The sequence below is a fragment of the Megalops cyprinoides genome, chromosome 6, assembly GCF_013368585.1.
Source record: "Megalops cyprinoides isolate fMegCyp1 chromosome 6, fMegCyp1.pri, whole genome shotgun sequence".
Taxonomy (NCBI): Eukaryota; Metazoa; Chordata; class Actinopteri; order Elopiformes; family Megalopidae; genus Megalops; species Megalops cyprinoides.
Window position 1 is genome coordinate 31077380 of NC_050588.1, and position 27210 is coordinate 31104589.

General features: G+C 44.8%; 1 protein-coding gene across 2 annotated transcripts in view; it reads right to left on the minus strand.

The window, feature by feature from the left end:
• Positions 1-1082: 1082 nt before the first annotated feature.
• Positions 1083-27210, minus strand: part of kif5ab (kinesin family member 5A, b) — a 29967-nt gene continuing 3839 nt past the window's right edge. Inside the window, exons 2-29 of one of the 2 annotated variants that reach the window (XM_036530849.1) lie at positions 18393-18480; positions 16940-17013; positions 16536-16640; positions 15686-15734; positions 15074-15129; positions 14823-14910; positions 14597-14721; positions 14110-14214; positions 13661-13809; positions 13183-13331; positions 12873-13045; positions 12488-12556; positions 11548-11754; positions 10861-11007; positions 10265-10453; positions 9881-9998; positions 9451-9515; positions 9251-9360; positions 8505-8606; positions 8048-8108; positions 7810-7881; positions 7612-7716; positions 5907-6123; positions 5394-5553; positions 4713-4789; positions 3955-3982; positions 3586-3707; positions 1083-2859 (exon numbers count right to left, since the gene is read on the minus strand). In XM_036530849.1, coding sequence (XP_036386742.1) covers positions 3599-3707; positions 3955-3982; positions 4713-4789; positions 5394-5553; positions 5907-6123; positions 7612-7716; positions 7810-7881; positions 8048-8108; positions 8505-8606; positions 9251-9360; positions 9451-9515; positions 9881-9998; positions 10265-10453; positions 10861-11007; positions 11548-11754; positions 12488-12556; positions 12873-13045; positions 13183-13331; positions 13661-13809; positions 14110-14214; positions 14597-14721; positions 14823-14910; positions 15074-15129; positions 15686-15734; positions 16536-16640; positions 16940-17013; positions 18393-18480 — 2997 coding nt within the window. In that variant the 3' untranslated portion in view covers positions 1083-2859; positions 3586-3598. The remainder of the gene's footprint in view (positions 2860-3585; positions 3708-3954; positions 3983-4712; positions 4790-5393; positions 5554-5906; positions 6124-7611; positions 7717-7809; positions 7882-8047; positions 8109-8504; positions 8607-9250; positions 9361-9450; positions 9516-9880; positions 9999-10264; positions 10454-10860; positions 11008-11547; positions 11755-12487; positions 12557-12872; positions 13046-13182; positions 13332-13660; positions 13810-14109; positions 14215-14596; positions 14722-14822; positions 14911-15073; positions 15130-15685; positions 15735-16535; positions 16641-16939; positions 17014-18392; positions 18481-27210) is intronic. The other variant, XM_036530850.1, reaches the window with a different exon arrangement.

The following is a 27210-nucleotide window of genomic DNA, read 5'->3' on the forward strand; positions in this document are numbered from 1 at the left end:
CTGTAACACCCCTGAACATTTACACACGGTCAAGTCAAAGCTGTTTAAGAACATTGATGAAATTTAAAAAAAAAAAAAAGCTGAGAGACTAGATTAATATAGGATGTTATATTCAACACGAATTTTCCCTTACTTGACATTACTGGCCACTGACATTGAAACTCATGAAGATCTGAAAGGTATAGGACATGGTGATGATGATAATGATGACGATGATGGTGACGATAATGACCACGATGATGATGATGATGATGATGATGATGACGACGACGATGATATCATTGTCATTTTCAGAAAAGTCCTTGACGTGGGGCATTAGGTCAAATCTACTGTGAGGCCCTGTAAGAACTGGGCGCTGAGCTGCCCCGATCTGCAGGGCACCTGTAGCCCCGGCACAGACAAACAGGCTCGTCTGGACACTGCAGCCTCCCTGGCCCTCCCTCATCCTGACTGGCTGATCAGGAGGCTGACGGGGACGGTCCAGCAGGGGGCCTCAGGGCCAGAGAGCCTGGGTCTGTGTCACTGGGAGTGCAGGAACCACCAGCCACACTGGCAGGTGAGGCTGTGAGGCTTCCAGCTACCATCTGGTCTGGGCCGGAGCTAAGAAAGGTCTGTAGATCGCATTCACTCTCTAATGTACTTGGTACAGGGGTAAGCTAATCATTTCTTGTTGGTTTCCCAATCATTTTGTTTCATTTGTTTCGCTTTTTGAAATGGCAGATGGTTGAACAGGTACAATAACAAGCACAAACAGGCACACAAACACACACACACACACACACACACACACACACACACACAAAGAGGTGCTAACTGTACTATAATCAATGATGTCATACATCTCACTCATGTTTCCTTCCCTTTCAGCACTGAGGGCTTGTCTTATAATTGATATATTTGTTGGCATTCAGCAGTACCATTAACGAAAAAAAAAATATATATAATCCATAAAGTAATAAAAAATTATATCCCATTTTGCAAACAAAATAAACATATACATACATTACATTCCATAGTAATAATGATAATCATATTAATCAATAAATACAGTTTTAAATACAGCAAAAGAATAAGATACGTAAACTTCATAAATCAATATTCAAATATAGTGAAGTGTATAAAAATAGTTGCTACACAATTACTGTTGATGATTTATTTTTTTTTCTTTTTCACTGTTTTCACCTTTCCTGTGTACATCAACAGCTGGAGACTGGGGAATGAGTTACACAACACACTGAAGAGAAACTGTATAACACAGTACAGAAATGTCCAATCCATGTAGAATAGATAGTATGTTACATTTTCAGAAATATCTATATATATGTATATATGTATAAAAAATAACACAAAGAAAAAAAAAATGTCCTGTTGAGACTTCCTAAATCTCGCTCAATCGTTTGAATTTACTAAGGAGTACAAATACATGATGTTCCAGCCATGCCTGCTTCTACTGTACTTAGAGTTACCAGAAATCTGGCCGTGAATCAGCACTGACAGGAAGGGCAAGCAGTTTTTTTGACTTGGCAACAGGGCAACAGCAAGCATTTAAGCACTGCAACTACTTCAGGATACACTTTACCGCTGCATACTGCCCTGGACTGATCCCCTACCCGCCTACCTCACAGCACTCTAAGCCTATATATTAACAGCAACGCGACAGTGTCGAGCCTATGGAGTAACAGTGGTGAGGTATTAAACGCACTCATTGAGTTTCAAACCGATAGGTTAACCGGCCGATCTGGCCGCTTCTTTCGCTGTCCCACATCTCGCTCACCTTGACTGGGTCAGAAGCGTCACGTGTTAGCCGAGATGGATGTAGTCAAACGACACGAGCTAACGACACTGGTTAATCTTGAGGGCGAACATATATACACATATATACGTATGCATGTATAGACTTCTTTTGTAGCAGGAAAATGGCATCGTGTAAGTAGCGGTCATTGATTAAGGCCTGGCTGAGCTCTGTGGGTGTGTATGTGTGTGATTGTGTGTGTGTGTGTTTGTTTGTGTGTGTATGTGGGTATGTGTGTGTGTGTGTGTGGCAGGAGAGACTGCTGCTGTACATATGCTCAGCAGACATACCAGGCTGGGAGGGCTGGGGGTTGGGGTTGGGGTAGAACAGTAGAGCCTGGTGTAAGCCTGGAGCTGTGTTACTACAAAAGGATGCTGGGGATTCAGATCATATAGACACTTCAGAAAGACCTGTGGACAAGAATCGTACTAATAATGGAGTCTACTCAAAGAAAATGCTTATTTTTTCTATTACTAGTCCAAAAGATGATCCCAGTGCATTCACTTCAGAGTTTTTAGTGGTTCTATAAATAACTGATACTGAAATCTCCCAGACTCCTTATGGTAGAACACAGCTCCTCAGACCCCCCCTTACCCTTGTGTACACTGTGCTTCCACAGCACGAAAGTGAAGAAGAAAGCCAAACGTACAGGGGGTTTCCAAAATCAGTGTCACTCTAATTCGCCCCACTGCATTTTCCACACAGAGAAGAGCAGTACATCCTAGTGGCCATATACCAACACTGCATGTTCCTGCTCCCTCCTTCCCACCAATCAGTTTCATTTCACACTGTTAGGGAAGGGGGGGTTAAGGGGATGACTAGGCAGCCAGTGTTAATATTTCAGCTACAGCACTTGCCACAGTTTCTATGTATACATTATATACCTACAAATTACAGAATAAAGGGGACAGAATTAAGGGTTTGTGGGCACGAAGTACCGGCTAGCTACAGACAAGAGAAAGGTTTTACAGGGTGGAAAGAGTGAGGGAGGACAGGTTTCAAGGGCCAGGAGGAAGCTGAGAGGCAGCATGCGGATTTACACAAGAGGTCATGGAAGAACTGGTCGCCTGCAGAGACGGAGAGAGAGAGACAGAAAGAGAGAGAGAGGGAGAAAGGCACAGAGGAAGATGTTACAGAGGGAGAACTGTGGTTTCACCAGATTGCAAACTACGAGGCTCTGTGTAGGTATGTGTGTGTATGTATACATACACTATATGTACGTATATGTGTGTGCATCATGTTCCTGTCCATGTGCTTCTTTTACTTTGGAGAAATCTCTGAATGCATGTTAGAGTGAATAAGCATGAGTCTTTTTTCTATGTCTGTATGTGTTTGCACAGGGAAGTTTGTCTGTTAGTTTACATGACCCTGTTGTTCAGTGTGAATATTTACTTCTATTGAGCCCTTTCTTTAGAATACCCAGGATGACTTATTATTTTACATCTTATATAAACCTCAACCCTTTAGTAATGTCCATATTTTTTACATTTATCAACTGAGAGGGAGCAAATTCCCACCCAAGTCAAAACCCTTAGCTCCAGAGTCCAGTAACCATGTCTCTCAACAGTCTACCAGAGTGCGGAACGAAAGCGACTGGGTGTGTCTGTGTTTCTAAAGTATGCTCACACCAGAAGGTCAATGCGACCCTGCTGATGAGTTCTAGGCAGGATTGAAAAAAAAGTGACCGAATCTCTAAAGCCACATTCCCCACCCCCATCCCCATTCATGTTAGGCTCTCAGGCACAGGCACGGCCCCCGATTGTAGGCCTCTGTGCCGCCAGCCCCTCCCTCACCTGCTCAGCAGCATTAGCTGGCTGCGGTCTCCTGCTGAATGACATACAGTTTGGCCGGGTCCTCCGCCTCGCTGCCGCAGTGCACGTCACTTCTGAACACAGAGTGCACACCGAGAGACACGCTACATGACACCACCGCACTGGCGTTAGCGCATGAGCAATGGCAAGGCACCTCCACAACAACATCAGCACCTCTTTCATCACTGTCACCACTGCCATCTCCACCATTACTGCCATTATTAATGCATGCACAGGCACTCCGGTCATTAACAAATGCTAGAAGGACTCATTTTTGATCGTTTAACTACAGGCTTAAGTGGTTGTAGAATATGATTCAACTCATAGTAATAAAGAAACGAACCGGCTTACCTGTTGTCATTGATGTCTGTGGCATTTCCTGTAAAGTAGCAGGAAGGGACAGTTAGTGTGATATAGCACGTACACCATAACAGTGAAAAAAGGAACTAAGATAAAGATCTGTTATAGTCTATCCGAATGAGATAAGGGACCATCTCTGTGTCGTGACTGAATACAGGAGCAGGTGAATAATGCTACCACCCCCTATCTTGTGGGAAGGAAAAGGTATGAAACAGAGTGAAACGGTGAAAAGGCCCTCCAGCTCTGTCTGTAGGAGTGAAGCTGAATGGATTTTCCTTGCATCCTGAGAAAGTTTGTGCCGCCATTTTTTGGAAAGCTTTTGTTCTTATATGTCCAGGAGATTACTGGAGGGAATGAATGTGAATTTATCTTTCTACTGCTTGTTTTCAGCTTGGGGTGGGTAATGCGGTATAATGGCAGTGTACAATGCAGTATTTGTGGACAAATTCAATAGATATATAAGTGATTACAGTTGAAGTAGCCCATGCTCAATGCTATAGTAATAAAACCCACAAACACTGCCACAGGTAATTCATCAAAGTCAGTGGGCAGAAAATCGAATTGTAAGGAACAGAGCTTTATGTGAGCAGGGGTGAAACACTTGCGACCCAGTGTAATTGAGTGGAACGTGCTGGTAGGTGGTGGTGTGGGGGTGGTGTGTCAGTGTGTGCATGTGTGTGTGTGTGTGTGTGTGTGTGTGTGTGTGTGTGCATGTGTGTGTGTGATGCATGTGGGATCCACACACTCACCGTTGTCCACATTAAGCTGGTAAGAGGCCAGGGCTTCTGTGGAGTTCATCGTGCTGTTGCTGACCTCAACTGGCAGCCTGTCAGATGGGCAGATTGGAGCGTATCACTGACAGAGTGGTGACATGATGACCTCACAGCTTGGGGAGTTGTGTATACAAATGCGTTTTCTCGTCATCCTCATTATCAGCACACGTGCCAGCGGTGGAGTTACTACCGTCGCAGCTTTATGTTACGTGAAATGTGTCATGGAGTAATTGAACATCCTACATTATTTCAATTAGGACACATGACAATCATCTTTGGAACACTTTCATTCCACTGCAGACGTGCAGATAATAGAACAGAAAATGCAATGCTCTGCTGTCTGCAAAGAATTCAATTAGGTCTTTCTGAAAAAAAAAAAATCCAAAAATCCACTTTGTGTGGCTTATTGTGTTATTTTCAGGGCACCCCTTATTCAGTCCTCCGCACTGCTCTCGTTCCCTTCATCTATTTCTTTTGCTAGTCTATTTTTGTTGCTTTCCCCCTCACTCTGTCATCTCCCTCCTCTCTCTTCTCTTCTCTCCTCCTCTCCTTCTGTTCATCTCCCATTCTCCCCCCCCCCCCCCCCCCCCCCGCCGCCCTCCCTGTCTCCCTCACACCCACCCCCCCCTTCTCAGTTCGTCGGAGACGGGAACTCACGTGTTGGTGTGGATGGGGCTGGGGCCGCGGGCAGGAGCGGCGGGCTGGGCCTGGCTCTGGAACAGCACGTTGCTGAAGGTGATGGGGTGGTCAGCTGAGCGCACGAACAGCGGGTTGGTGGGGGAGCAGGCGGGATAGTGTCCAGGCCGGATGGGCTTGGCTGAAAGACACAGAAATTTCCACACACATTGCAGAGGGTCAATACACAGCCTGGACATTCTGTTAGTATGTACTTTATGATGGGTTACATTTATATTACATTATTGGCATTTAGCAGATGCTCTTATCCAGAGTGACTTACATAGCTTACAATTTTTACATGCTAACCATAAATTCAGCAATATTTACTAAGGCAGTTCTGGCTTAGGTACCTTGCGCAAGCCCTCTAGTTAACCTTTTGGTTACGAGTCCTGCTTCTTACCACTATGCTACAACAACGCCCCGTTGGGTTGTGGCAGATGCACCTACCTACAGCCTCAGACAAGTACTGGACTAACAGCAAATAAAAATTACCAATCTGAGCAGCATGGGGGCGCCGCAGCGGGTTCCTGGCCCTCATGACGTCCTTGATACGCTCCACCTCCTGCTGGTAGCGACGGCGGTCCTTCATGGCTCCCTCCTTGGCCTCTTTCAGTGCGCCCTCCAGGGCCTTAACTCTCTCAGCCGTAGACCGAAGACGTTTCTCCAGTTTAGGAAGCTCACAACGCAGATCTGCATTGTCACGTACCAGCTACAGGGGGCGACAGCGAGCAGCGTGAGGGAGGAGGTTGGAGGGCGGGGTTGCACAGAGAGTGAGAATGAGAGGTGTGTGAGAGGGGAGGAGCGTGGTTTTGTAGTGTGGTTTTGGGTGTGGGTGAGAACAGGGGTGCGTGACAAGGAGACAGAGAGAAGGGCAAAGAGTAACAGGGAGAAGTGTAAATCGGGGATAAAGGGAGAGTGTGCACATATTAGTGACTTTATGTATGAATACATGAGAAAGGAACAGACTAATGAACATATGTGTTATTTCAGGAGCAATTAACCAACATCCCGGTCCTCACATCTATCGGTTTCTATTTGTTCCACACGTATTTTGCCTCTGAAGGAAACATGCTCAGTCAGCAGCCATGCTCAGTCACGGCCTCTGTGGAATTGGTTTCGGGTTGACACTGCTGCAGTGCTGTTATCCGGTGCCCAGTCTGAGTATCTGTGCCAGTCTGCAGTAAATTGTCTGCTGCAGCAAATACCTGGTGCACCGCCTCTCTGCTTTAGTGCTGAATTTTTTTTTTGGTGTGGCAGGGGACTGGAACGATTGATGACATTATAGTCAATTTCACTAATGGAAAAACACGGATGAGCCAAAGTAAACACACTATATTTGAGCTTTATTGCTGACATAAGAGGCAGCAATGACAACTATCTATAATAATAACAAAATGAACAAAAACAGGCTCTCTCTACCTCTTTCTAAATATATATGTTTATATATAACCCACTTTGGGCCCCTTTTAATCAAAAAAAGAGGTGCCCTTCTGCTGTGAGATATACACACAGCCCGTCCCCTGTTCTGAAAAACACAGAACCCTCCATTCCATCAATATCTCTCTTTTCCTTTCTTTGGATCTGCAGCCAGTCGGCCTGCCCCTCTTTATCTAATTCTGGGTCTCTGATAACACTAATGAACACAGAGAGGGGGCTGACCGAACAGAGAGCTCTATTAGTGCCCTTTGAAAGCCAGATGGAAGTTTGCTCAGAGCAGACAGGATTCAGTGGAGTACAAAGGAGGGGGTGGGGTGGGGTGGGGGTGCTGTGGGGGAGGGGCAAGCTGCTGGCTTTTGCTACAGGGGACATATCGACAATAGGAACACATCCAAAACACACAAACACAGCATCACAAACACCGCTACCAGAGTACACTAACTTACAAACCTCATCGCATGGATGCAGGCAGAAAGGAGAAATGGGTCAAAGGAACTAGACAATGGACAGACAGGCGAGGCTGGGGACCAGGTGGAGGATGGAGCTAAGTGTGTGGCTGTCACTGTCCATGTGTGTGTTCGTGTGTCCCCAATACAGCCACAGCCTGCTCATCACAGACTCAACCACCACTGCTGAAATTTTGTTTTCACATTCATTAACCAGTCACCAGGTGGCACATTTTCTGTACAGGCTTACAGGATGAGAGGTCTGCAGTGTTTCCACCCTCATTCTACAGGCTCCACCCCAGCGTGGCACTAACCTGTTTGTGAACTTTTGTAAGCTGGTCCAGGTTGTTCTCAAGAAAGGAAATCTTCTGCTTTTGGGTGGAAGACCCCCCACTATCATCAGGCTCCATCTCTGAACTCTGCGGAGGAGAGAGGGGGAGGTAATGAGATCACACAGGCTCTGCTGGGCTGAAGAGAAACGCTCACCATCCCACACCATCTCTTTCACTCACTCTTTTGACTCGAGTCGTGAGGTCTTGAACAAAAAGCTTGCGCAGGTTGTGGAGGGTCTGGAGTTCACGGGCCTGCAAGGAGGGGAATGAGGAAATGAGAGAGGAGGAGGACAAGGAAGAGAGAGGGGGGAGGAAGAAGTGTTCATGGTTATGTCATCAGCAGCAGTGTGGGTAAAAAAAATCAAATATCAGAGTGATAAGTCAAAGAAAGAGAGAAGGAGACAGGGGGAGGACTCACCACAGTCTCCTCGAGCCCTTTAAGGTCCTGCTTGGACTGCTCATGGCGCTCATGGAGAAATCTGCCAGTTCAAGGATAACCATCATCATCATCATCATCATCATCATCACTATCATCACCATTATAATCATCACCATCACCATTATTTGTGGAGAGTGCTTCTCTCAGTACTCAAAACAGTTACTGACAATTACAATTCTCAAACCAAATTAAGCTCAGATATGGTGATATACATTGTAAATTATAGCTGTTTTTTTACAACATGTACTGCGTGTGTTTGTGTGTGTGTGTGTGTGTACAGTGTTAGGCACTGTGTACTTCTGTGGCTGTAGACAGATCAAAGTGGTTTGTATATTAAGTGTCAGTGGCAGCATTCGTGTCAGGGTGGTATTTTAAGCGTCCAGCGGCAGTGTCCAGCGCAGCGTCCGCTCAGGTGGAGCGTTGAACGCAGACTCACGTCAGCTCCTCCAGCTGCACGCTCTTGCGGTGCTCCTGGCTCTTCAGCCGATCAAAGTCAGCCCGCAGCTGCTCCAGCTCCAGCTGCAGCTTCTGGTTGCGGCTGAAAAAAACAAAAACAGTGTGCGTGAGTACAGAGGAGAGATCTCTTTCATCCTGAAAAAGACGAGACAAGTACGTGTTGGTTTTGCTTCAGTCTTGGTTACTTTTCCATTTTTTACTTGCACGCTGTATTTCAACAAACGCTTTGCCTTTCAAAATAGGCACCACTTACATTTAAATAGTCAGAAACTGATAAGCAAAGTATAGTCCACCTACATAAATCTATGTAGGTGGACTAAAAAGTTTATTTGAAGTTACAATTTACATTACATTAATGTACATTACGTAGATTGATGTGAATTTGCAAGCATTATGTGTTGTCTTATATGAGGGCAAGTATGTTATGGTGTAATAACATAAACATAGGAGGACTAATGGTGAAGAGTGGGGCAGCAGTGTAGCTAAGTGGTAAGAGGCAGGGCTTGTAAGCAAAAGGTTGCTGATTCAATTTCCCAAAGGGGCATTGCTGTTATACCCCTGGGCAAGGTACTGAGCCCACAATGGCCTCAGTAAATATCCAGTTGTATAAATGGATAAAACTATAAGCTGCTCTGGATAAGAGCGTCTGCTAAATGACAACAACGTAATGTAATGTATTGCAAGAGGAAGTGGGTGTGGTCTGGGCAGGTGGGCGGAGCCACTGACTCGGTGAGGTCGTCGATGATCTTCTGCTTCTCGTTGATCTCGTCGCGCAGGCGTCCCAGCTGCTTGTGATGACACTCGCGCTGTGACTCCATCTGCTGCTCCAGGGCCCTCTGCGATGGGAGAGACAGGGAGGGGGGAGATGAGCCCCGTTCCATATTTCAGCCATTTTAATAACGTTTCTGGATGGTATCCATGGTTACCTTGACATCGCCCGTCTCCTCGATGTCCCTCTGCTTCTCCTTCTTTGTCGAATCCTGCACGGTCTCTGAAACACACAGAGACAACTGTCAGTCAGTAAAAATAGGAGTGCAGTGTCATCCGCATCTGAATGGATTTTACATACCGGTCAATTTTTAGGTTTTCTGTTAACATTCCTCATAAAAAATAACCTTTTAGGGCCAGGAGATTGGTTTGTGCTTCAGTTTTGAGCGTTGTAGTAAAAATGAATGTATGTTTTGTTGTGTCCTTGCACGGCATTTAGGTTTTCTAGTCTTACCAGCTCCTCGCTTCTCTGTGTTGTATCTGAGATTAGTGTTGAGTTTCACGATGCTTTTTGGGCCTGGAGTTTGTTATCTCAATCAGAGTGTTGTAACTGAGACTAGTGTTGTGTTGAGTTGTGTAGTGCGTTACCTTGGGCCTGGAGCTTGGCCAGTTCCTCGCTCAGAGAATCATAGTTATCCTCCAGCTGCCTCTTCTTCAGCTCCACATTCTGCATGTACTCTGTCAGAGAGCGGATCTTCGCCTCATGCTGCGAACACAACACACAAACTCATAAACACAGATTCACTCCCCTAACAGCACAAAGAGCTGATCTAGAAACCTATACATTCACGCACAAACATAGCATGAATGTACACACACACACATACACACACGCAGAGCTGGTTTCTTCCTTCTGCCCCACACTATCACCTCACAGCCCTCTGAGTAACACCTGCACTGTCACCTCAGTTGACGCTCTCTCTCTCCCCATCTCCCAGCCAAAGCGCACCCATTCACCCCGCGCGGCCCCACCTGCGAGATGAGCAGCTGGCAGGAGGAGAGCTCGCGGCCCGTCTCCTCCATCTTGCGGTGGCACTCCAGCTGCAGGCTCTCCAGCTGCTTGCAGCGCTTCACCATGCTCTTCACCTCCGACTTGATCTTGCTGATGTAGAGGCGAGCCACGGTGAACTCCTCCTCGATCGCCCCGCTGATCTCCACCGGCTGAGAGAGAGAGACAGAGAGGGCAAGAGGTTTAAACATGCAGCTGTACAAATGGATAACATGGATAACATTACATATCTCATAGAAAAAATGTGATCTATTTAAATTGCTCATAGGAGCTTCTGCTAAGTAAAATATAATGCACTACAAAGACAGAACAGAGAAAGAGAGAGAAGGAGAGAAAGGGGGAGAGAGAGAAAGACAGAGAGAGACATAGAGAAGAGAGAGAGAGAGAGAGAATGTCATTTTCTGCCTGGGAGAGTTGGTAACACTGCGATATGTTTGTGTGTGGACTGTGCATGAGCTGCGTGTGTGGACTGTGTGTGTGTGTGTGCATGCGTGTGGTTCTGTGTGTGTGTGTGTGTGTGTGTGTGTGCGTGTCCGTGTGGTTGCCATGGCGCCCTCACCAGCTTGATCTCCCCGTTGCCCACGATGGCGCTGAACTCGCTCAGGTCCCGCATGAGGCCGTTCAGCACCTCCGCGATGCGCTTCCTCTGGTGACCGCTCACCTCCTGCATGCGGGACAGCTCCGCCTCGATCGCCATCAGGTGGGACTGCAGGGGGGCAGTATCATTATCTATTAATCCAGCTCTTAGTCAGAGTTACTCAAAAGGCTAATATGGCTCAATATATTAAAGTATTATTTAAGAAACTGATAATGCATATAAATAACGCAAGACATACATTTATAAAAACACTGAAAGAGAAGGGCTGAAGAAAATTTAAAAAAACACAGACAAAATGAAAGGCGGCAGCGTGGCATAGTGTTAAGGAGCAGAACTCGTAACCAAAAGGTTGCTGGTTCAATTCCCCACCGGGGCACTGCTGCTGTGCTCTTGGGCAAGGTACTTGACCCACAACTGCCTCAGTAAATATCCAGCTGTATAAATGGATAAAACTGTAACCTATGTAAGTCGCTGTGGATAAGAGCTTCTGCTAAATAACAGTAATGTAATATAATGTAATGTAATGAAAGACCTGGACACAGACAAAAATATATCATGTGCTCGGAGAGGAATGACCAGAGCTATAGGAAAGGAACATGTGCGAATGGGAGATGGAGTGCAGAACATTTAGAGGGCTTGCGCTCTGACCATTTTCTGGGCCAGCTCCTCGGCCAGCAGCTTGTTCTGCAGGCTCTTGTCCTCCACCTCCTGGCTCTTCTGGTCGTAGTTGACGGCCAGCTCCTCCAGGGCCTGCAGCACCTCCTTCACCTCCGCCTTGGCGCAGTCACTCTCCATCTGCAGCCGGCCCAGCTCCGTCTGCACCTTCTCGCTGTCCCCGCGCGTGGAGGCCAGGAGCTGCGGGGAGGGAGAGCGATGCGTTCAGCACGCTCAGTGCACCTGTCTGCAAGCGCGCTGCAGATCTGAGTCTCAGTGCACCTGTCTGCAAGCCTGCTGCAGATCCGAGTCTCAGTGCTCCTGTCTGCAAGCGTGTCGCCGATCTGACTGAGACTCAGTGCACCTGTCTGCAAGCCTGCTGCAGTTCTGAGACTCAGTGCACCTGTCTGCAAGCCTGCTGCAGATCTGAGTCTCAGTGCTCCTGTCTGCAAGCGTGCCGCAGATCTGAGTCTCAGTGCACCTGTCTGCAAGCGCGCTGTAGATCTGAGTCTCAGTCCTCCTGTCTGCAAGCCTGCTGCAGATCCGAGTCTCAGTGCTCCTGTCTGCAAGCGTGCCGCAGATCTGACTGAGACTCAGTGCTTCCGTCTGCAAGCCTGCTGCAGATCTGAGTCTCAGTACACCTGCCTGAAAGTGTGCCGCAGATCTGACTGAGACTCAGTGCTTCCGTCTGCAAGCACGCTGCAGATCTGAGTCTCAGTACACCTGCCTGAAAGTGTGCCGCAGATCTGACTGAGACTCAGTGCACCTGTCTGTGGGGAGAGGCATGCTGCAGATCTGACTGACAGCAGGTCGGATTGGAACAGTGAGTGGGAGAATGACTCAGAGGATCATACAGTGGAAGGTTAAAAAGCCTGAAGAGACAAGGGCAGGTTCAGACAGACAGACAGACAGGCAGCTCTGGATGCATCTTTACCTCATCCTGGTCCAGCATCTGCTCCTTCAGCTTCTCAACCAGCTGGCTCTGCTGATTGATCTCATCATCCTGCAAACACAAATGTGAACACTTTACTTGAATCCACAACAATAGCACGCAAGTCACAAAAATATTATTGGCCTCACTACAAAACACATCTGGGATATCAAGAGTCCAAGCTATCCATTGACACCCTCTGCACTAATGATGACAGTTACAACGCTATCAAGCTACAAGCTACATAGTGCTCTCCTCAGCCTACCTTGTATCTGCATGCGGGTATGTGCATGTTGCTTACCACATACCTACACATTAATACAATTCCTGTGTGTGTGTGTGTGTGTGTGTGTGTGTGTCAGTGAGCAGCGGGCTCTCAGGCCCTCACCTTGTCGTCCAGCTGCTTGTACAGCTTGCGGATCTCCTCCTCGTACTTCTGCCGCTCCTCCTCGGAGATGCGCACCACGATGGAGGAGGTGCCGTTGTCCAGGGCCATGTCCTCGCAGGGCTCCAGCCGCATCACCCCAGGGCTCAGCTGCTCGGTCTCCGGCACGTCCTCACCTGAGAGAGAGGGAGAGAGGGGGAATGGAGCAGTGACAGGGATGAGCCAGAGAGTTCTGTCCTTTTTCAAACTCTTCCCTTTTTCTGCAGAAAGGTATGAGTCTGCTGTGGACTGCTGATATGAAAGGATCCCACACCATTGCGCCAGCGGTTCAGCTCAGCCTCCAGCTTCTGGATGGTCTCCTTCAGGGTCTTGTTCTTCTCCTTCTCCTTCTCGTACTTCTTCTTCCACTGCTCCGCTGTCAGCTCCAGGTTCACGGAGGCTGTGTTCCTGATGGTCTTTGCCCTGGAAGCAGGAGGAGACAGAGTGTGCAATAAGGATTCACAATGCTATACAGCTGAACAACTGAACACATTTTAACTTCAAACTGAAATGCATGTTTCTCAGTTCAAACTGAAATCCACAAATGCAGCAAAATAAACAGACCAGGAACTCTGAAGGAAAAAAGGTGTTTGGGTGTCTGTGAGCATGTGTGTGTGTATGGGTGTACGGGTGTATGTGTGCGTGTGTGTGTATCTGAGAGCATGTGCTTCTCAATAGGTACTTATTGTCAATTTTACTTATTGGGTGAATTGTTGTGCAGGGAGTTAGACATAAAATGCTGCGTGTTGTACCGTTGTCCAAACATCAGAGTGGACTTGGTTTCAGCATCGTTGTAGCTGGACGGGGAGCAGCAGATGAACATGGTGGTGCGGCAGTTTCCCCCCAGAGAGTCCTGCAGGATTCGAGTCATCTTACTGTCCCGGTAGGGCACGTGGGTTTTCTGCATGGAGAGTGGACAAAGAACAGGGAGAGATGTAGAAGAGGCAGAAATACAGTGAGAGCACAGCTCTGCATTTCCATATCATTTTCAATTATTATTCTTTTTTATACCGCTAAGTCAGCACTATATGAAAACTCTTGCTTGAATACATTATTCTAAATGCATTTCCTTCAGGTGGAATAGCTCTAGGTGAAGATATGAAAGTGATGTCACTCGTTCCCCCGCACATTCTGCTGCTGATGTATTCAGCTGCGGGTATTCTGAGAAAATCTGAGAGCATGGAGAGCGGGTGTGACTCACTGTCCCCTCGGCCAGGGCGGAGATGACGTTTCCCAGAGCGGACAGAGACTTGTTGATGTTTTTGGCTTCATCCAGGACAGCTCCCTCAGCGCCCGTCTTACTGACCTAAGACAGAGATGGAGACAGTGAGGCATCACTCTCACAGACATTGTACTTGTTAAAAAAGTTCTGTAACTTTTTACTGAAGACCTTGTGTTTATAGCTAACAATGGCAAAAAAGGCAAAAAAATGTGCCAGTCTGTGTGGTAATAAGGTAGGGTGTCCAACCTAACTAATGCTGAGAAAGAACCTTGGGTTGCCCTCCCTGACAGTATTGTGAAAATGTAGCTATAAAGTCGTGACCTCTTTAACCAGGAAGCGGTAAGCTGCTGTCTGCTCAACCCCAGTCACAGTGTGGAATGAAATGGACTTCTCTGCTGTGCAGCTGGAGCTGTAAACTCTTGACACCCCCAGCCCTGTAGGTGGCGCTCTCCATTCTGGGTCTCACCTTCTCACTTCCAGCCAAGTCCACCAGGTAGAGCTTCCCGCTCAGCTTCTGCTCGGTCTCCACATGCTCCTGCTTGATGTTGATCAGGAAGATGCTGTGACTCCGGGAGCTGTGCTCATTCATGTCTGGGCAGAAAAGAGGGCAGCAGAAATTGATTAGACTGGGGCCACGGCGGGGGGGCAAGGGGCCAATTCTGGCTGCAGGGAACAGGGAAGGCAAGACTCACTGGTCACAGCGACGTGCCGATTGGCTTTCCCCTCATCAATCACGTCCATCACTTCCTCCGGGCTAGACACAAAGCGCTCGGTGCAGCCCTGAGTTAGATGGTCATGGAAGAAAGACAGAGGAGACACAGAGGCAAGAGCAGGGAAATGAGAAGAAAGGGGTTTGTTTAATGAGACCATGTTCACTTTAATGAAGAGTTTACACATACATACTCTTGGGTCCAATTTGGACAGTTGTTTCTGCCTGACTCACCTTGACATAGGGGACCCTATTTTTATCCTCATGAACTGCCAAGTTGGTCTTGGTCACTGAGAGAGAAGACAAAAAGAGCAGAGTCCAGCACACTACATACATACTCCAAGGACAGATAAAAATAGAAGCAACTCATGCGTGTAATGGAACTGATATGATGATGTCACCCTTTGGAGTGAGCACATTTCAGCGCAGACTCTCATGTCTGAGACAAGAATCTTTTTGGCTCTTGCTGCAGAGATTGGTCCATGCGGTAGCAAAGGATGTCAGTTGTTATCAGCGATAGGCAAATGTGCAAAACTCCCTCAGCCTACGCAGATTCTGGAACTCCACATGCTACTGTCAGAACAGGCCACTGCTCATCGTTATTTAGCAGCTCCCTGTTTCCGTCAGGTTTCTAAGGCTCTCCATAATGCTCCATTTTGCTAATTCTCTTGGTTCCCTTCTCATTTTGTGCGCTTATAACCTTGGGACTCCCTGTTCCTACTTGAATACAAATGCGTAATGTTCCTCCGCCAGCTGCCACCTCAATGACATTTGATATTTCTGTTCCCAACTGTATTTATCTGAGGCACAATGCATAATTCGGGTTATTAAGCATTGTGTACTCACCATCCAAAAGGTCACGGATTTTGTCCATGTAGATCTCAAAATAGGAAACCTTACAGAATGTGTGAGAGTGAGAGAGAGAGAGAGAGAGAGAGAGCAAGAGAGAGAGAGAGAGAGAGAGAAAGAGAGAGAGAGAGAGAGAGAGAGCGAGAGAGAGAGAGAGAGAAAAGAAAGAGAGGCTGTTATTTGCATCAAGCCATTTATCAGTTAGAAGGGGACTCAGTGAGAGAGAACACTAACTCTTTATGTGGGGTGTCATTATTGGTACAGATGCTATTACATGAACTCTTCCTAGGCAAATATTTATAGCAAATAAGAGCAAAATCCATTTTTCTACTGATGAAAATGACCAAAGATAACAGGGGTGTGACTTGTGTTACTGCAAAGGATGTTACACCAGGTATTTAAGTGTAAGCACACTAGTATTAGCATGTAAATACTATTATAATCAATTTAACATAATTTGTTTGAAATTCACCCCCATTTTCTAGAAGAAACACTCTGAGGTCACCTATAAGGCTAGTTTATGTCTGGTACATGGGATCCTCAGAAGAAAAAGATTTCAAGGAAAACTAAGTGGGTTTTCTTTTTCGGCTTGCCCAGCATGAATTATAATGGCTACCCTGGAGATCTTAAGCACTGCCGAGTATTAACGGGAGTGGCACTAGTGATTTCTCCTCCTCACAGAGATGAATTAACCAGAGACAGTCCAAATTATCCTGTCAATTCAAAGACCTCTCCGTAGGGATTCAGTAATTAACCATAACGATGATGTGAGAGATTTTGACAGTCTAGAGAGCAAGCTGGGAGTTCTGGACAGGAACTCCATTCCCAGGGTTTCATTAGTCCATACCTTGATGTGGAACTCCAGATTTTCGTCCATGGCGAAGATATGGTTAAAGATGTCTTCTGCAATCCTGGGAATAATCCCCATCCCCTGCCTGTCATGCAGCTTTCCCTGAAGCACAGACCGAGACGGGGAGAGGCAAAGAGACCGAGAGGAGCAAGAAAGAAAAGGACCCAGAGGTGATTCAACAAAGGAAAGGCATCCACGAGAGGCAACGGAATTGCGTGACTGTGAATTATTTTCTCTTTTTCATAGTTATTGGGCAACCTGGAAGAGCTCTAATAAGGGAGTCTGCAACAACACAACAAGACGCTTTGCGTGACGCTGCATCCCCGCAAATTCATTTTAACCATTACACATTTTCCTCGTAATTCACCGTGAGCTGCAGAGGTACTGCTAACAACTCTCACCTCCATGGTGTGGGTCTTCCCAGAGGAGGTCTGTCCATAGGCAAAGATGGTGCCATTGTATCCTCCCAGCACATCTGCAAAGAGCCAGAGGGGGACGAAGAAGCACGGAGAGATGAAGTCATATCTCATCTCATATTCTCATTTCATCATGAGGTCATCAGAAAGGATAGTCATACATTCCTTTAGAACTCCCGGTTCTATATCTTATATATCTCTTTATTCTCTCCTGCTCTTTGCTTTTCTTCCTAGTTTTTTTTTTCATTTTTTGCTCTAGAAATTTCAGTTGTTATCTTCCCCTGCTATGTAAGTAATTTTTTGTCAGTGGGATGTCTGAAGAAAGCAGGGGGAACTGAATAAAACCGCAAATAACCAGCCGTGTGCTGTAGTGGTAAGGAGCAGGGCTGATAAATTAAAGGTTGCCGGTTCAATTCCCCGCTGGGACACTGCCGTTGTACCCTTGGATGAGGTACTTAACCCACAATTGCCTCAGTAAATATCCTGCTGTAAAAACGGATAACATGTAAAAACTCTAACCAATGTAAGTCGCTCTGGATAAGAGCGTCTGCTACATGACAAGAAAGTAATGTAATGTAATGTAAGGCAACCATGGCTATGTGGGTGGACATGGTGGTTGTTGTGTAGATGGCGGGGTAATGGACTCTGTGAAACAGACCATGAGCATATGCTTAGGCAGAGATTCTGTACAACTACCTCTGTGCTTCAGACTATAGGTTAAGACTAGGACAGCTCCTTTTACTTATTCCATTTTTTTGATCCATTTCTGTTCCTCCAACCTATTTTTTGTCTTATCTATGTTCGCTCTCTGGTGCAGATGCATTCTACCAAGTCAGACTCAATTAAATGTTCTCCATCTGCAAATCCAAGGACAGATCCTGGTAGTTAGTAAATGCAAGAGATTAAGACAGAAGTGACCCTATTTTACTTATCAGCTAATTGCTTATCCGGTGTAGTTATTACCCTCAAACATGCATACAAACAAACACACGTATACACACGCACAGACACAGACAAACACACATGCGCACACACACACACACACACACACTCCAATGACAGATTTCAGTTTTGTACTCTTACAGCAATTCAGTTCAGAAAAACATATCATTTGGATGAAAACCCATTTGCAATTTCCTCAGGACTGACACATTGTGCCAACAGTATTCGGTAATTACACGGATCGAGGTGTGATGCACATTATCATACCAGCAGTGTGTCAGGTAATATTCACGTCAAACCTAGGCAATGACACATTACACACATGATTTATGCATGCATGTTTAGCAGAAGCTCTTTCCAGCCAGGCTGCATAGATTGAATTTCATGCATCATCCAGTTACACAACTCCTTATTAACTGAAACTAATCAGACTCAAGCACCATGCTGAAGGGTATGAAGACACCTAACACACAGACACACAGTGACACACACTCACCTTTGACAATCTGCTTGGCAGAAGTATTATAAACTTGTTCCTGTGTGGTGTTCGTGGGGAAGACCCGATCAAATACATACGACTTTCCCTGTAAAACAAAGACATCCAACACATTGAAGTTCATTAGTTATCATCACAGTCATTGCAGGCCAATAAGCTCCTATGGAAACTTTTCAAGCATCATAAAGGGTTGGGATCCAAACGTAAGTACTAACCCAGAGTATGGAGTATGGTGATCCTGTATGTGTATTTAATCAATCAATCAATCAATTAATCAATCAATGGAAGCACAATCAATGTGCTCCCATTTAATCAGGCACTCAATTGAGATCAAATCTTTTTCAGCATAAGTCTCGCTCCTTTTCACATAAGCCACAATTATATTTGTGAAAACCTTCACACAATGTCAGAAGCATGAGAGTGTATGTGTGCACACTGCTCCGGACCACAGGGGATGGTGTGTGCTGGCCGCTCTGTTAAGATCACAGGTGAATCCATGTGAAAAGATGAGTGCAGCTCAAGGATACCAAGAAGAGGGCAGAGTGGGAGAGAGTGGATGGGGGGGGGGGGGGGGGTTAATGGTCTGTGCCTTAGCCTCTCTTCCACATTCAGTGAGGGAGCAGGCAGACAGAGACAGAAAAGAAACTGTGCCCGATTTTTTCTGTAGCAAAGCAGACCTCAGAAAGAGAGCCCCCCCCTTCTCCTCTTGCTGTTGCTGTGCAGAAATTCCTTCATTAGGCCCTCTGTTTTCTCCATTGAGCCCTGTGCATGCATTCTTCTTTTAGACTGATTTTGTAATGCTTTATTCAGAGCTCTTCCTCTTTTTCATTAATGATGATGTATTCTATGCAAAAACAGTTATGGCAATCTAATAGCTACTGGATAATTAAAAAAATTGACTCTGTTGTTGCTGTCTCTACCAATCAAGGTGCTATTCCCTCAGAGGACTGTATGGCATGACACAAAGACAGTTTATGTTGCTGGGTCAGCTCCTTTCAGTTAGCTGAATTCCCCACAATTCTCAATAGGCAGAATTATCCGTTTTGCATAAAACTTCTATTTTGCATAAAATTTCCATTGTGAGCATTATCAAAAAAACATTTTCATTGGGTCGACATAAAGGCTATGTTTCCACTTGGGTGTCACAGCAACTCTTGCCAAGATACAGAACAGAAGAACAAGAAGTAGGCTACATCAATATGAATGAAACGGTTACATAAACGAGCTTAAAGGAAATCACTCTGCAGCCAATATGTTATTTGGCCTCTGAGATAATCTGGCGTTCTGCTGCAAAGCGTGATGCACGGGTGCGGGCATGTGTGCATGCACGCTTGTGCATGTGTGTGTCCCCGTGTTATGCACATGAACCTTTCATCCCCACCTGCATTAATGGTCATATGAAGCAATCTGACAGGCTTTCAGCTCAGTCTGCCATGAGCAGGAGATGAGAGACAGATGTATAGATGGATGGGGGGGGGCAGACTGCAAGGAGGCAATTGCATCTGGAAAGAGACTGGGGTAATAAAACAGAGAGGGAGGGGTAGTTACATTCGGACAGAGAGGGGGGTATATAGACAGAGAGGGAGGGAGTGTTGCATTTTGAAAAGGGGGGGGCGGGGGGAAGAAACTCAAGCAGCTTATTGCCTTACAGTTTTACAGCAAAGTGCTGGTTCATGGGGAAGGAAGAGGGATTTATTTCCGCTTCCAAACTTTCTCCCTTGTTATTCTACCACCTGACCTGTCAATGCCTTGCTCGCTTTCAAAAATAAAACGGATAAATAGATAAATAAATAAATATAAGATTAAGGAATTTGAGACTGTGTTCCTGCCCACTTAACCCTGGGAAATGACAGGTTCTGCTCTTCTCCCTGAGGCATTAGACCACTCAGAGAACAGACGACCCTCTGCCATTACCCAGTGAGATAATCCACAGTGTGCTTCCTGCCTGCTGTGGAAATGTAATTACTGTCCTGGAAAAAAAAATCACAATCTAAAATGTAATATGTAGTATGTTTGAGTACAAGGGATACGTTGTGCATGATGGGATACATTATACAAAACAGTCCTTAAATTATCTGTTTAGAAAATATTGAAGCGATGTCTGTTTTTTGCACCATGGTCAGTGTCACGATGCTTGCAAGAACAGGGCACCCAGCAAGCGGCTCCTGGGGAGGAAGCAACATGCGGAGGTAACAGCCCCCTCAAAATCACTCCTCCTGCAATAACCAATAATTCTAATGAACACCTGGACATTCTGTCAGCAGAACCGCGGCGGGCAAGGTGATTTAGACTTTTTATGGGTGCTCTGGATGATCTGAATGCTGGAGTTGACTGGCGCTCTCTTGGCCCGACGTGTTCCTGCTGAATATAAAGTGGGGCCTACGCTTCACAATTACTCCCAAAACACTTCCATCTTCACCAACGTTAAAAACATGAAGCTGGTGGTGAGCCGAGCTAGAGCTGAGTTATCTCACTGACCCTTTACTCCCCCTCCAACACACACACACACACACACAGACACGCACACATACACACACACACAAATAAAACCAAGGTTTTTCTCTCTCCACAAAAAAAAAAGGCTGAGCAATTATCCTCCCATTGAATTGGAGCTCTCTGCATAATTTATTGGCAGGATGAAGGAGAGGGGAGGAGAAAAAGAGAGAGAGGGGGCGAGCAAGAGAGAGAAGGAGAGAGAGGACTTGAAAGCAAAATATTTCTTCATTAAGGGGCTCACATGGCAAAATGAAAGAGGAGACGCAACAAAAATTAAAATCGCTTAAGCTGAAAACAACAGCGTGGGTGAGGCTGAAAGAAGATGGAGACTGCTTGAAGGGCTGAGCTGTTCATAGGGCTTTGACAGATTGGAAGGAATGGCACTAACTGGCAGGTCTGACTCAGGGGCAAGGCCAGATAAACAGCAGGAGACGTCCATCTTTTAAATGACGGCAATGAATTATTATCAGTGTGGCAGTGTGCACTCCAGTGGCTGTGCACGTTAAATACACATTTGCCTGTGATCCTGTCCACTGGAGCTGTCAGGATGCTTTCTACATTGGCGATGAGGGCAACTGAATGAATGACTGAAATGAGTAAGTGCGCAAATGAGAGGGCAGGACCAGTGCCCACTGTGCCTGGTCAGGATTAAAGGCTCAGGGTTTTGTGTCACGGATTAATCACTGATCTGACCCATTTAAGACTATTCGATGAACTGACCTCACTGCCAATTCAAAGTTGCAACTAGAAACGTCCGGAGAGCATGTTGGGGTATCCTGGCTTTTAATGAGAGGAGGTGCCCAGCCAAGCTATAGACACAGCACGGTGACAAACCAAGAAACAACAGAGACCTTTAACAATAGTGCCGTTCAAAGAGACAGAGGGGTGGGGCAGCCCGGGGCTACTACACAAGTTATTGATCATTTCTATTACACTACCAGTAAATCACTCCATTGTCCAGTGTAATGATGTGTGACTGAGGAAAAGGTCAGATGATACCAACAGGATGGTGATGTAGAAATGGCTAAATCAAAAGCTCATATCAGTCCTGTTTAAATATTGTCAGCCTCTGTTAAAGTAGTTCAGTTGGGACTAACATACGGCATAGGACACACAGAAAAACAGGAGTTCGGATGTACGAGTCAGCTACAAAACAGGACTGGGTCCCACATTAGTCAGTCTGCATCTCGCTCTCTCTTTCTCTATCGCTCTCACCCCAGTCTCTGCCAATTAACTCCAGCCCATAGCAACAAGAGTAGCAACGTCTGCCCAACCCCCCACCTCTGCCATCACCACCGCCTTTAGGTTTGAGGAACCACACCACATGGGTTCATATTGAAAAATCTTTACTGAGAAGCTGATAGAAAAATTGACTTAATCTTATTCATCAAGAGCAACAAGCATAGAAATATCAATTACATGCTTCAGAGTTAATTTATATCAAGCATGTAAAATAAATGTTTTCATACTAGAGGTATATAACATTCCATAAACAGAAAGGATGATAAATTCAAGATGAACATGTAGACCTGTTGATGATTACATTAGCGTAAGTATCATCATAGTCTTGTTATATGAATGTGGCACAAATCTATGTTGTAGCTGTATGCTGACTTTTTTTAATATATATATTTTAGATTCTTCAAAGTAGCCAAAAATATTTTTGAAGAAATTCATACTTCAACTTCACTATTTACATTCGTCTAAGAAACGAATGTCAAGCATTTAAGCATAAGTCTTCAGACCAAAATATCTTTGAATCCATGTTTCCCATTATCTTAATCAGGTGTGTCCAAACTTTTGACTGGTACTGTACTTCATGTCAATTATTGTCAGCAGTTACTTCGGTTGAAGTTTAATCTGATTAGCGAATCCAAAAAAGGATTTGGACATCAAAGATAGAACATGACAAACGAGAGAGGAAAGACATTGAGGCCTCTCTCTCTTTCTGTTTCTCTCTGGTCTGTTCTGAGCTCTGTGTGAGTGCGTGTGCGTGTTTGTGCACGTGAGTGACCATGTGTCCAGCTATGCTGCTACACTGAGGGACACACATCATTATAACTAGTGGATACAGTCACACACGCACATACACACATTAACATATGAACATTGCATAAGAAAGTGACAGCTGCATGAGTTTGGAAGGCTGTATGGTACAGCACACACTTTAATAAAAAGTCAGAGCTTATCAAAACACTATGACCTCCATAAAATTCCAGACTGAGATGAAGACCTTGCACATATTACACTATCACAGCCTTCTTGCGGTGACAGTAAAGGACAGATCTGACATATGACAGCCTTGGGGAACGGTAAAATGATGCAAGAGATGACAACCATAACTTAAAAAGGAGAGCATTTAATCACACTGCTAAACTGTCATGATTCACTACACAGTAAGATTTTACACTAAAACACAGAAAGGAAGATAACCCCCCAGCATCCCATAGAGTATTGTGTTAGCTGGGGTGACAGCACCTGACCAGTGGGGACACAAGCTATTAAAGAACCAGAGGCACTATCAATACTGGCAGTTGGTGAGGCGGTCTCTTTCCCATTCTGCTCATTTATCTTCCACCACTCTTTACACTATCCGCCCCTCAACATAAAGAACACATAAGCCTCTTACCATGATCAAGTCACAACGATAAACAAGAATTCCTGTAAGTGCTTTCAAATGAAAAAAGCAGAGTGCAGAACAGCCACAATGTGCTAGGACTGCATTTCAGGCTTAGTGCCGCTTATAATAACTGACAAAGCTGTCCAGGGACGGAAAGTAATCTGAAATAACCATGAAAAACACAAGAAAAACAAACTACCTGAGGTTTGTTTCCTTAAGTAAAATGTTTTTAGGCCTCTGCAAAAGGCTAGAGATATGCCCCATTGCTTGACACATTAATGACACTCTTTCATGCCTCTGATCCAGTGTCCGGTTCTTATCTGTATATTCAGCTTGTGGCACTGAGATTTGAGAATCAATTTCAATCTGCCTGTCATGGCACGATTAAAGCTGATTTGACATGGGAAAATTTAATTAACAAACTGCTCCGTTCCCTTCATTGAAGTCTTAAAAATAATCTGGAATGAACCTATATACTGAAAATATGCTCATTTTTAATTTTTGATTTGTCTTATTAAATTTCAACCTCCATTGATCATTTAATTGCTCTTATCGATCAGCTGAAACGTGCAGAATATGCATGTCCAAAAAGCTGCCAAGACTACTGCAGAACGCGATGGCATGGGGGACCTGATTCTAAACACTTACAAACTGTATTACTTCCTCAGTTCACGCAGCCATTAAATCTAAATGTTCTGCCTTTGCAAGTGTTACATATTAAACGAATTTGCATTCAACTAACAAGTGCAACGTTGAATGTTAGCCTGAGATGATGAGAAAATGCAAAAAAGGCTGACTGTAGGAGAGAAAAGCCAATAATGAATGCCTTTTATGTTCCTGAGTGGGTGTGCATTCTGAGTCAGCTTGTATCAGGATGGGTGATGCATTCAGCGCTTTCATTCGCATTCTCGGGCTCGTCATTTTGCAGCAATCAATAGACACCAGTTCAGCCCTCTGTGCAACCTTGAGTTTTTCATACCTGGCTCTGACAGTTAGAGTACAGTGCATTAAGGACGACATAAGCCAAGGGCAAGGATATACCCATGCTCAAATGAAACTGTTGATACATATATTTTCATGAATTCAGCAATTACATGACATGCAGGTAGTGCTACGATCTATAACAACCATCCACTAGCGTGACAAGGATTTTTTCCTGTGCTTGCTTGAATTATTAACCATTTTGGTATCGAGAATGAGAAGGTAAAGCATGCATAAGTTGTGTATCTTTCATTCAAAGCTTAATTTCTCTTTTCAGTTCTCTTCCCAAACCAATGTTTTTGTTTTGCTGTATGTTCGATTCATTTCATTGGTCGGGGACCAAGCTGTGAAATGGCTTCCTATCATTGCCTATCATGTTCATTCATTCCGCTTCAGCAAACATGAGCTTGTGTGTGAAGAACATTTCATGCTGGACTCCCTCACTACATAGGAGCATATCAAAATATGTCAGATGTTTATCGAAACACTAAAATGTTGCAAGCGGTTAGTCCCTGAAGCACCTGACAGCTGTATTTGTTTACCTGCAAAACACCATAGCCTAGAAAAAGTAAAATGGAAGGAATAAGAATGAATTAACTTCCATAGTGCTGCGGTAGGTGGTGTTGCGTGATGTACAAGCGATAACGAATCCACCAACAGCAGAGGATACAAGAAATGCAATTCTACTACTACAAGCTAAAAAAGATTATATCTCATGAAACTGGCCCGTCATGGCTGAGCAAGCATACATATATGAAATTGAAATTGTAGTTCAGGTGTATGAATGTGCTAGGTACCACATAGCCATGATGAAAATATATCTAGAAATAGTAATAATACTAATAATAATAAGAAGAAGAAGAAAAAGAAGAAGAAGAACGCTAGATAATGATAACTATGTAGTCAGCAATTAGAAAAAAAACTGTATGCATGTCATTTGGTATAGAAGATCTAGAACTAAAACAAAATGGTAAACTAAGCCTTTCAAACGGTTATAGTTTTTTTCTGTAACAGATAATTACCTATCCAAGTTAATACTCTCTGTACTGGCTTGGCAGATCTACTGGCAAAACAAGATGAATAGGTTAGCAAACTGGATGTTCTGAAGGGAAACCATTTAGCTGTGGTTAGTTAGCCACAATCTAGTTATATAAAAGTAGCACATATGTATGCAAACACACGTATAAATGGCACTTAGACACAAAGCCAGTTAGACCCAGGTCTGCAAACACACAATGGTACAAACACAGAGATAGTCCATCTGGTCATGTGGACACGATATATTCTTCTGTATTCTATAAAATTACACGTACCTATTTTCATATTTCCACACCCTTGCTGCGATCCTGTCCTACAGTTGTTAAAAGCTCCAATCACGATCCCCCCACTGAATCAGCCATGCGTCACAGCCCAGTGGGAACAATGCACCATTACAGCATCACAACCGTGCAGCCTGACTACACCGCACACACCACCCAACAGCTTCAGCCTCCTGCAGGGACCCTCCGGTTTCTGCCACTGTTTCCTTGGAAAAACCCGTGCTGTGACCTCTCACCATGTCATCCATGCCATTACTTACTAATGGCAGAGGAAGATTTTGAGTAAACAAAAGCAAGAAGCATCTCTGTCCCTCAAGAGCTGCTCCGTCCTACTATAAACAGAAATCATGCCTTGACTTCAACCATGCAGGGGTGGCACTGTTATATATCATGTTATTAATGCATTTGTCTATGTTATACTCAGGTCCTGTAGTTCTAATTTACAATGTCAAATCATTACGTAGTTGTGCACACATTTCTACAGAATACCTATAATTATCAACAGAACTATAATGAACAACAATGGTGTTGATTCCATCATTATTTTCAGTAGTAGTTACAATGGTACTAACTGTAGTAGCAGTAGGAGGAATAGTAACAGCACTAGGGGTATTAGCGGTAAAAGAGCAGGAGCTAGCCGTCATCTCAAGGTGACCCCAGTTGTTTATGGTCCTATCTGTGTGTGTGTGTACGTGCATGTGTGTGTGTTTGTGTGCGTGCGCATGTGTGTGTGTGTGTGTGTATTTGAGCGTATGTGAGTAAGAGAGAGAAAAAACAGAGGTGTACTTCTGCATTTCCCTTATCTTCCTACATGGACAAGATGGCTGTGTTTTTCCATCGTTTCTCTTGTCATAACCACTACTACCTTCATTAAATTCACTAATCCCTAATGCATACAATGACAAATTCAAAAGAGTGTTTATTATTGATGCTTCATCTCAGCATGAAATTTTAAAAATCTGAGCAGTCTGAAGAATTAAATGATACAAACATCATATGAAGAAACTTGTTGATTTTTTTGTATTGTGCACAATAAGTGACCAAGTGCACAAGACTTAAGACTGTTCCTACGGTCCTGTATACTGACCCAAGGTCTGTTTTGTGTCTGGTTTGCTTTGTGATATGTCAGGCTCCAGAGTGTATCAGGTACTGCCCATGAATATTTATGGGAAGAATTTACAAAGGAAAAGATAGAACAGATACAGTGAAAACAAGTATTCTCCAAATAGAGCAAAAGTCCCAGTATTAAAACACTGCTCCAAGCATGCTAATGCATACGTTCGTATCTAAAAAAGGCTTGTCTTTGAACTACCATTTACATAAACTGTCAGACTAAAACTGTTGTCTTATCAGAACAGACAATACTACACTTTAATAAGTGTATGTGGACCTCTTACAATTT